The 10,605-nt window shown below is 43.0% G+C and overlaps 1 protein-coding gene across 1 annotated transcript; it reads right to left on the reverse strand.

Annotated features, from left to right (window-relative positions):
- Positions 1–822: 822 nt before the first annotated feature.
- CRYBA1 (crystallin beta A1) lies at positions 823–7,227 on the reverse strand. Its single transcript, XM_031469761.2, has 6 exons — positions 7,193–7,227; positions 5,732–5,796; positions 4,605–4,723; positions 3,156–3,297; positions 1,568–1,710; positions 823–1,115 (listed from the first exon to the last, which is right to left on the reverse strand). The coding sequence occupies exons 1-6, from the start codon at positions 7,221–7,223 to the stop codon at positions 968–970; spliced, it is 648 nt and encodes a 215-aa protein (XP_031325621.2). The 5' UTR covers positions 7,224–7,227; the 3' UTR covers positions 823–967.
- Positions 7,228–10,605: the final 3,378 nt, after the last annotated feature.

Consider the following 10,605-nt stretch of genomic DNA (forward strand, 5'->3'; position numbering starts at 1 on the left):
GTGTCAGTTATGTGATGATCTTCCTTATTGATGTCTTACTTCATGTTCAGTGTTTTAAAAATATAAATTACAAACACTCTACATCCATACCCAGATTTACTTATTTTATCAGAAAAAAAAACTTGAGAAATTTGTAGATCAAATTAAGAGACAATAAGTGTACATTGTTGAATAAAAAATTTTCAAGTTTCTGAGGTGTTTGTCTTATCTTTTGTGTGCTTTAATTTAAAAAAAATTACTGAAAACTAAGTTAAGATTATGACACGGATATTTTTTAAAGGGTCAGATGTACAAATAATTTAAGTCCTAAAGTAGCATGGTCTTATGTCATGGATTTTTTTTTTTTTGTGATTATACAGGTTATTAAGGTGCTTGGAATTGGCACATATATTGAAAACTCAGCTGTGAGAGCAGCTATCCTGCTTTTTGGCATGACACTGAAGTTTATGTTCTTTCAATTGAAATTAAGAACTAAGCAGTTAAGCAATATGGCAGTACATAAATGGGAAACATCCTGTTTGTTTAGCATTGCTTTGTCACAAGGTGAAAAAAAAGCAGTGCTAACATCAACATTACTAGAGTGGGGGATGAGGAAAGATGCAAAAACATTCACCAAAAGTGTGTTTGTCACTATGTAGACTGATACATTTGGGTTATATGCTTTAGTGTTCTTTGAAATAGGGAATCATTGTCCTTGGCCTGGTAAGTGACTTGCAAGGACACAAGGGAATTTGGGGTTTATTTGAAGCTTGTCTAAAAATTCTCAGCCCTGTAAGTGTGATTTTATAAAGCAAGGTAGTTAATTCAGTCTACAAAGTTGGGTTGTTTTTTTTTTTTGTAATGACATTTATTGTGGATTTCAGCAGCTAACATTTGAAAGCAATGTCTGAGCAGAACATAAAACTCATTCTAGATTGCTTAGCAAGGTCTCATGCTTGAAGAATTCTTACTTGGAGCTTTTAATCCACTATTGTTGGATACGGCGAATCGATTGAATCTGGGCAGTCTGGGCATGAGAACCCCACTCTCTCCAGTGTTTATAGTCTCCTCCATGATGGTCACACTCCAAGATATACTGATAGCCACGGTATCCAGGATACTGGTAGCAAACCCAGCTAGAAAACCCAAACATATTGGATTATTAAAACTAGTTAGGAACCTGGTCAAAACCCTAAAACCTGAGCCTCTTTCCTCAAGACAATGATATGGAGTACTTTTAGGCTTAGAAAACAATAGCCATCCTAAATGTGCTAGGTACCATTTGTGAGCAGATGGCTACAACTAGCTGAAAATTAACCTTCATTATTAAAAAAGAGACAAGAATAGTTAACATGAATGCTGCTTCTGTAGAGGAATGTCTGTGGTAGGAAAAACTGACTTTAAGTGGTAGCTGATACCAAGAACCTTAGAATCAAAATTACTCATAACTAGAATGTGACAGTCATGCCAATATGACATCAATGTATGAAATCAAGTAAGACATGACCATTGATGTATTAATATTCACAAAGCTTACATTTTACAAGAGGTACTTTGGAATGAGTTCCAGCTATGTTTTTGCACTTACGCTCCACATTGTATCTTCATGGAACCAACTTCGTTGTTGAACCAACCCATGGCTTGCAAGGAGGGGTAGTCATCAGTGAGTTCCCACTGGCGTCCAATAAAGTTTTCTTTCTCAAAGATGGTAATCTTAGACTCCTTATGATTCTGTAATACAGATATTAAAAGAAGTTTAGTACCAGGGTTAAGGCATTCTTTGTAATTCTTTACCACATTTTTCAAATTCAAAACTCCTGATTTACAGAAGGAAGTACATCATTAGTTGTAAAAATATTTCAGGCAATACAGAGATTTTTAAAAATTACTCATAATCCTTTTTAATCCAATTTCATACCATATACAAAATATACAAATAACTGATAAAATGCCTTAGTACAACAAAAGACAGCTGAAAGGAAGTATGACAGCAGAAAAAAATATTTGCATCACATAGCTAACCAAAGGATTAATATTAATATGGAAAAAGTTCCCACAAATTAATAGGAAAAGTAAGCCCATGCGTGTATGTGTGCATGCACAGTGTTGGAAACAACGTAAATGTCCAGTAGGGTATATGAAGACTACACAAGCATTAAGAAGGCAGGGACTAACCTTTATGATATTTCAAAAGTAGGCAAAATTAGCCCTAGTAATAGAAAGTAGAAAGGAGCAATTGATTGGAAAGTGACACCAGGGGACTTTATGGGGTGATGGGATTGTTCTATATTTGATTAAGGTGTTGGTTACATGGAAATACATGTTTTTCAAATACATTCCATCATGAGGATATAAACTTAGGATTTGTGTATCTTACTATGTGTAAATTATACCTTAGAGGCGGGAAAAGTGGAGTTAAAGTGAGATGAGAACACATCCAGTTAGGGAAATAAATACTTTTAGTTCAAGAGCTTTTGGGTTACCATCTCTACTACTTTAATTTTGGTGGGACTTTAAGGTGAGATCATTGACAACTAAAGTCATGAGAAAAATCACATGATACAGACAAATACTTGGAAAGGTTTTAGCCCAGCCTCACTCAATATAGGTATCATTTTTTGACACACCCTTGGGGGTGGGGGATCATCCTGTTTCTGCTTGAAATCCTCCAAAGACTAGAAGCATTCCATTCTGATGCATAATTAAATAATGCTTAGTGTTAGAAACAAGAAAGTTATGAATCAAAGATAAGAGACACTGAAAGATTTGCCTATTTCTTCAGTCATCCCCATTTACTAAAGGGTTACTTTGGCATTTCCATTCCTAGGTAAAATCCTGCACAGATTGAAATTTAACTGGTCAAGGATCTACTTTTCCTACACGGTAAGTGCTCTTACTAGTTATCTGATTGCACTTTTGAAGATCTGAGCTTTAGAGTGTCTGCTTCCTGCCACCCAAGTAAGAAGGCCCTTACTTAATTAAAAGATCATCTAGCAGAAAATAATCAAATGGTAGACTTAGAAACAGAGGGAGCAGTGTTTTTCTTTTCTCTTTTACACTTTATCCTTCTTCCTGCCACATTTCAGCATAACTGATGGGAAATAACATTGTCAGTCCACATGCACTCTCTTGCCCCACCCACCACAGGCACAGAAATGAAAATTTCAAGGACTCACAGCTGAACAGATGGGGCGGAAGGACATGAGTCGCTCGATGTGATAGGCATTACTCCCACTCCAGGCATCCCAGCGAGGGTACTCTCCTCTCTCCAGGACAAACTGTTGCCCACAGAAGCTGGTATGCTCATAACCAATCCAGCTGCCAGAGACAAGTAATGATGTTTGTTCATGGCGTTCAGAGCTTATGTGGCCTTAGGGAGAAGGCATCTTTTGTTTTAGATGTTAATAGTGGGGTAAAATATCAAGCCAATTCCAATAGAGCCATACAAAGTAATACATCTATTACAAGAAGTGGAGCATGAGCTGGCAGTTACACTATGTGGGTTTATAAATGCAATATTTGTTTTGGGGTTATCCACTGAAAAGGTCTACTTCACTGCCCTGAGTAGTATGTTTTGGCAAAGTGAGGCTAAAGTTATATTTCCTTTTTCTCCAGGTAACCTTATTCTCTACTTGGGGCTCTAGTTTTGGGGTCTAGTGACTGACTATTGCTTTGGCTCCAGCCAAACGTACTGGCTTCTTTCAAAGGAGGCAAAGACATGACTAGATAGCTGATGGATAACTAGCCTCTTGTTTCCTTGTCACTTTGTGGGTCCTTCCTCCTGCACATCTAATACATACCTATACCTTATCTATTAAAACACCTCAGATCAATTTTTCACAACCAAGTCTCAGTTACTGATGACCCTTAAAGTAAAATACTTTACAAAATACTTTACAAAGAGCTCAGTTTTGGAGGTGAACAATCTCTGGAAGCCTATCTACATGAACAACCAGTTCTGTCTAAGCCAAAGGAGAGTTCTTGCCTTTATGTTTTCAGGCTGATGATAATGACCTCAACTAACCCGCCAAGAGTAAGAAGACAAAACAAGAAAGGATCTTCCTCGCCAGGGAGATTAACCACCACCAAGACACTGCTGGAAGACTAACTAGGAACTAATGTAGGTCCAAGCCCTGGGACTGAGTTCCTTTTTACAGAGAAATTAGCTAGCAGTGTCTGCTCTGGGACACGCAGGAGGTGAGTTAGCTGTAAAGAGGCCTCAGCTTGATAGTCTTCCTCTTTATGGATTTTCTGTAGGGAAGAAAAACTCAAGGGGCCTGGGGCTGTTCTGAGACAACCCCAGGTTGCAGCCTGTGGTCTCCAGAAACGCAGAAATGATTACCGCTGCTGTCCTGCCTCATGGTATATGTTTCTTTAATCACCCCCCAGAGTACCAAGGCACTAAGAGTCTCATTCATGTTTCTTTTAGCTTCGAGTTACTGAATTACACAAGTAGTGTTTTGTTTTGTTTTGTTTTTTGAGATTGCGTCAGTATGGAGGCTTCTCTCCCAGCAATGATTAGAGTCTGGAGAAACATCTTTCTTCCTTGATTCCTACTTTTATAGTCACATGTCTGAAGCAACCAGAAATAAGGAACCTGAGGTTCTGCCGAGGTCCATACTCACGCGCCACATTCCACCTTGAGAGACCGGACATTATCAAAACTGCGCTCAGAGACATTTGGGCAGGAGCTGGTGAACTCCATCCTCTTGCCTTGGAAGTTCTCCTGGTCATAGATGGTTATCTGAAATGGGATTTAATGGGAAAACAGAGCTGGAATGTGGTACATCAGGAAAAACAGAGGCCCAGGCCAATATCTTCACCTGTGTCTGACCCTATGTTTTCCATCACTAGCTGTAGCCCAGGATACCTGATGAGATCTCATCCAGTGTAGACAGAGTAAGAAGGAGTTTGAAGTAATACCACTGGTTGGTGGTGTTCACATGCCCAATCTAGGAATGAGGTGTGGGGATTGGCTTATGATAGGAATGGTCTGCCAGAGACAATAGCTGGCCCAGTGGACATATCAAAGACTCGTGGACCCTTATTCCACCATGCCTCCTGCATAAGTGTGGCCCAGAGGCCAGGATTTTGGGAGACCCAGGGGCTCTCTGCGGATTATTTCTTAGCTTCTCCAGCCACACTTGCTATAGAAATCTAAAGTGTAAAGGGAAAGTTGTGATAAATCCCTTTCATACCTTGAACTAGAACTTGGCTCTTGAATCTGGCTAGGGGACAACTCCCCAAGCTGTGAACCAGACTCAGAGTTGACCCAATGAGGAGGGTAAGGGTGTTGGGGGAAACAGTGGCTAAGGATCAGCCACTTCAGGCCATGATTACAACCAACCTCAGGTTTGGGGTCAAGAGACAAAGGTCCAATCATTTATTTGGGGTCTGGTGGCAAATCTCTCCTCATTTCTGGGTCCTCAGTTTCTCCATGTTATAATCCACTCGGGCTGCTCTGTTTTAAGATAATTTCAGCAGTATGGAGGAGAGTTGACCTAGAAAACTAGGTATCATCTCCTACCCATCATAGGCTTCCAGGGTCACCCTTCTTCTGTCCAAATAGGGCATCTTGAGATTCTTTCTGAGACAGCATCTGGACTTTGCATGGACCCTTCCCCTACAAGCTGGTGTTTTATTGGTCGGTCACTGCCCCATGGAAAAGTGCAGCTCTGGGGCCTGCTCTGTGGTAGTATCACACCCCCTGCCCTGATGGATTCCTGTTTTTGTGTGATGGGGATGAGCTTACCTTCCATGGCCCCACAGACCCCGGCATGGGGTTAGTTTGAGCCATCTTGGTGGTTGGAAGGGATTCTGGAAGATAGAACACACACCAGTGTCATGGCCTCTGGGGTGGGGGTGGGGTGGTGAGGAACACAGGGGAAAATGAAAGACGCTTGAAGTCCAATAAACAGACTTTGGTTGGGATCCTGGCTCTGCCTCTCACTAGCTGAGCCTCAGTTGTTTTCTGTCAGTAAAGCTTCTACGTGCAGAATTCTTGTAAGGATTAGAAGCAATCATTTCAGTAAAGAACTGCACAGGCATCATGACCCCCCTGATAAATGTTGCTCTCATCCTCTTGCCTGCCTCCAGGCACCCGCTATAGGTGGCAGCATTGCCTCAGTCTCCCATGCCCCAACAGAAACTCCTTGGCAACCATCTATCCACACCTTTCATATTACTAGTATGTGATCTCACTCTCACCTGGCTCCCCGCAGCCCTCAAACCGACCAGCTGTGGGTGGCCATGCTACCTTTCCCTCCCTACTTCTCTGCCTCCTGGACCTACCTGGCCTTGGCTCTGCCTCCTAAGACTTTGCTCCTTTCCCCAGCCTGTGGTGACTTGCTTTCTCTCCTGATTTCCAGCGCTCATCACAGTACTGATCTGTGTTCCTATTGAATGCGTCCTGGGCAAACATGTCAATGGCAGGGCCTCGGTCTCCTGAGTGACTGATGTAGCACTGTGCTGAGCCCATGTTGGGGTGGGGAGGGTTGGAGGAGGGAGATGGGTGGCATTGAAAAAGACTTATCGAAGGAAAGTGAAGAAGAGACGAGGATAATAATAGCTAATGCTTAACAATGGCTCCCTCCATGCCAGGCCCTGTTCTAAATGCTTTACATGCATTAATAATACACTTGATCTTCAAAATGAGCCTACGAGGTAAGTGCTGTCATTATCCCCATTTTACAGAGGAGAATACTGAGGCTCAGAGCAGTGAGGTAGACAGAAAAGATGAGGAAGAGTAGAGGAAGGAAGGACGGGGGAAGGCGGGAGGGAGGGAAGACAGAAGACAGGCAGGTGTGCATCCGTTTTCTTAATTCAGAACAGCCCTTCATGGCCTTTCCCTCTGGCTAGCATTGGCCCAGTGACTGATGTGGGTAAACTCAGTGATATATCCTTCCATTCTGAACCTCGGAATAAGCATTTCTGAGCTCCTATCCCGAACCTTCTCCCTATGCCCCAGGATCCTGTCATTTCTTGGGGTCCCGTGCCCTCTCCCAGCCATGGCTGCTAGGGCAGTGGTTATTATCATGTAAGTGACTTCTCTTGGAGTAGCAAGAGAAGGCAGCCTCCCCCTGGAGTCCCCCAGTCTTTTCCAACCATCCCAGGAGGCTCTGACCCCAAGGCAGGAAAACGGGGCCCCCTCCTGAGCCTGTCTCTGCAGGGGAAGGAAAAGAAGGACCAGGACACCCGCCAGAGCCTTACTCACCCAGCTCCTGCTGCACAGTCTGGGTCTCCATCTGGTGCCACTTCCTCTGCGGCCCTGCTCTTTATAGCCCCACAGCCGATGGCCTCTGGCCCTGTCAGCACTCTGCTTTCCCTCTGCTTTTGTTCTCCCTGATCCCAGAGCTTTGGTGGCTCAGCCTGCTGGGCAGGCATCCCTCAGGGCTTTGTTTAAACCTGGGATACAGAAATCCAGAGAGGCCCCGCTGCCGTGGGGAGGTTGGCAGTGCAGGCCTTGGCTGCTGTGGACTTGCTCTTAGAGCAGCTGGGAGGTGAGCACTTGTCCCCTGCCCTTCTCCAGATTCTTCACACCACCCCAGGACCTTCCTAATACCTTATGTCACAGCGAACACATCAAAACGCGCCTCACTTCTCATACAGGATATACATTTTGTTGTCGTTGTTGTTTCAATAGGTGAAGGATTATTGCAATTCTGAACTCTATTAAGAAAAAAAAATAGTTCACTGTATTCTTGGGAATCTTTATTATACCATGTTTATATGTATAACTATATAAGAGTTGAATTTAATTATGATCAACTAGTAGATGTGAATCTCTCTGCAGCTATCTTTTAAAATATTTATTCACTTTGATTTTGCAGGTTTTTTTTTTTAGGGGTTCTTTTTTTTATTTTGATTTTTTTAAATTGAATTATATTCCACGTACAATGTTGTGTCAATTTCTGGTGTACAGCACAATTCTTCAGTCATACGTGAATATACATACATTCATTTTCATATTCTTTTTTTACCGTGAGTTATTACAAGATATTGAAATTTGGAGCCAACAAATCTTTTGAAGTTTTTTTTTTTAATATATTGCTTTAGGCCCTTAGCAAACTCACAGGCCAGGGTTCAGTACCTGAAGTACCCTGACAGGTAAAATGATTTCTCCCTGGAATTTCAGGGCACTTGAGGGGGGAGTGTGGGGTAATTGTGGGCCTCCCCAGGAGCCCTGAAGGGGACGATACGTTGTTCAAGCATCACAGCTACTGTGAGGAGCAGGAGGGTGCCACGGGTTGGGAGGGCGCTGAGCCTGGCAGACATGAGTTCAGATCCCAACTCCCCTGGCTAGGTAACTGGGCAAGTCACTCAGCCTCTCTTGACCCCCATCCCAAAAGGAGATACTCTTTGTCTGACACATTGTAGGTTTATTATTATATTACCCTACTCTCTTTCTGGTGATGGATACTGCAGAAAATCTCATAGCTGCTTAGAGAGAGGAAGAAATTTTTCCCAGTAGACTTCTCCCAATCCCTCTGCCAATCTCTCCACCCTGTGGCTCAAAGTTTGTCAGAGCTCCCTTTTCTCAGAACAACGATCAGGGGGTGAGTTCTGGTATATACCCAAGTATTTGCAGATTTGGCAGAACATTCCAAATGGAAAGGTCTGAAGCTAAGCGCAGTGAGCCACCGCAGGGCGTTTCGGCCGTTTGACTAACTGGTGATGTCTGGATCAATGTCTAGCAAGGGATAGAGTTGCCTTGGGGGTCACGGCACACTCTGGCCAGCTGGTGGCTATGCAAGGGCTTAAGGCATCAGCTGTCCAGGGCTGGGGGTTCTTCCTCACCTTTCCTTTTCTTCCTCCCCAGAATCAGGGTCCTAGGGGAACACTTATTTGTCCCTTCATTCATTCCCTGACCCCTGGACTGGCTTAGGTACCCCCACAAAGTACTCTCATGGCACCTGGTACTTTTCGATTATTGTACTGATCATGCTTAGAAATTACTTCAGAAACTAGAAATATTGGGCTCCCAGGAGGGAAACTGAGGCACTTGGGGCCCAGCTATCGGACAGTATTTTCACAGTATTTTTCTATGTTTTTTAGGTTTTGAACAATATGGACATATTTTCCTATCAAAACAAAGTTATTTTTGAAAATAAAGAAGCTGCTTAATTATCTACTTCTTCCACTAGACTCCATCCTCCATGAAGACAGGGCTTCCGTCTTGTTCATCGTTATATCCTCAGCTCTGTAAATATGTTTGAATGAATGCATGACATCCAATGACAGGGTTTTGTGACTCGGGGGGGCAGAGATGAAACGGACAGATAGTCTTCACTTACCCCAGCCACAATTGACCTGCTTGTGCTGTATTTATGCTGCATGCACTCTCAGTGTCTTAATTTGGGAGCTTTACACCCTACTGTTAGCTCCATGAAGACCAATTGAGGCAATTTTTAATTTATGCAAAAAAATGGGGCTTTTATGCTTAATTGAAAAGCCCAAACACGTGCACAAAACTATTGTAAGAGGGAAAATAAGAGTTACTGTGCAAACAATTTACAAATATCCATCCAGTTTTCCTGGAGTCATAAGCAACCCTAGCCTGTCCTCTGTCCACTTTCCTCAGTTAAGCCCCAGGAAGCTGGAGAAGGGTTACCAGATCTCCAGCACTACCATCGTGCTTTCCAAATGTCACCTCAATATGATTCTTAACCAAATTCTAAAGAATTCCCCCTCCCACATCATTTGGAACTGTTGTTTCACCTGCCCCATGATGATTATGCCCTCAGAGCTCCAACTCCCTCCACCATCTCTTTCAAGGAAAGTTGGGGCAGAGGCACTCTGGAAGTGGGAATGAAGGGAGAAACCAGCTTGTATTTCCTTCTCCCAAGCTGGGTTTGGGTCTCTCTTGTTCATCCTTAAAAACAATAACTACAGCTTAGAAAGCATTTACTGTGAACCAGACACTGCCTCCTTTATCCTTGCAAAAACCCCATGATGTAGATCATTATAATACCCATTTTACAGAGGTGTTAACTGAGATTCTAAAGGGCCAAGTTCTGGGCCAAGGAACCCAGCAGGGACTTGAACACATGTCTATCTGACTCCAAAGCTCATATTCTTTCCTCTGGGCAACCCTGCTTCTCTGGAATGAAGTTGGATGATAATACCTACCTGACGCACTGCTGTCAGATGAAGGGAGATGAAGGTGTTTAGGGAAGAGTATGGGACCCAGTACGATCAATAAATGGTAATTATATTATTGGTTGTTCCAAATCAGATACCATCTGGTGCCACATTCTCATAGAGATTAGTGGGAGCAAGCAGCAAAGATTTTGGAAAAATTTATCAGATAAAAAAATATTTTCTTTGAATTTGGAAAAGACCACATTCAATCAGTTTTTTCCCCAATATTTTTCTTTATTCCATTAAAGCAGCACATTCAGTCTGTCTCATTTTCTTCAGGGCATGGGTCTACTGGGGACATGCATTGTGAACTCTGTTCTAGCCCACACCTCATTGCATGAGGAGGTGGGCCACTGGCTGTCCAGTGGGATTGGCCTTTAGATTTGGAGGTGATGACTGACATGGAGGAGAATGAGACAACCCCCAAACGTAACGTGGTCGATTTTAACCTGCGGCTTCTCAACACCAGGGCTACATGCCAAGCAT

The sequence above is a fragment of the Camelus dromedarius genome, chromosome 16 (assembly GCF_036321535.1).
Source record: "Camelus dromedarius isolate mCamDro1 chromosome 16, mCamDro1.pat, whole genome shotgun sequence".
Taxonomy (NCBI): Eukaryota; Metazoa; Chordata; class Mammalia; order Artiodactyla; family Camelidae; genus Camelus; species Camelus dromedarius.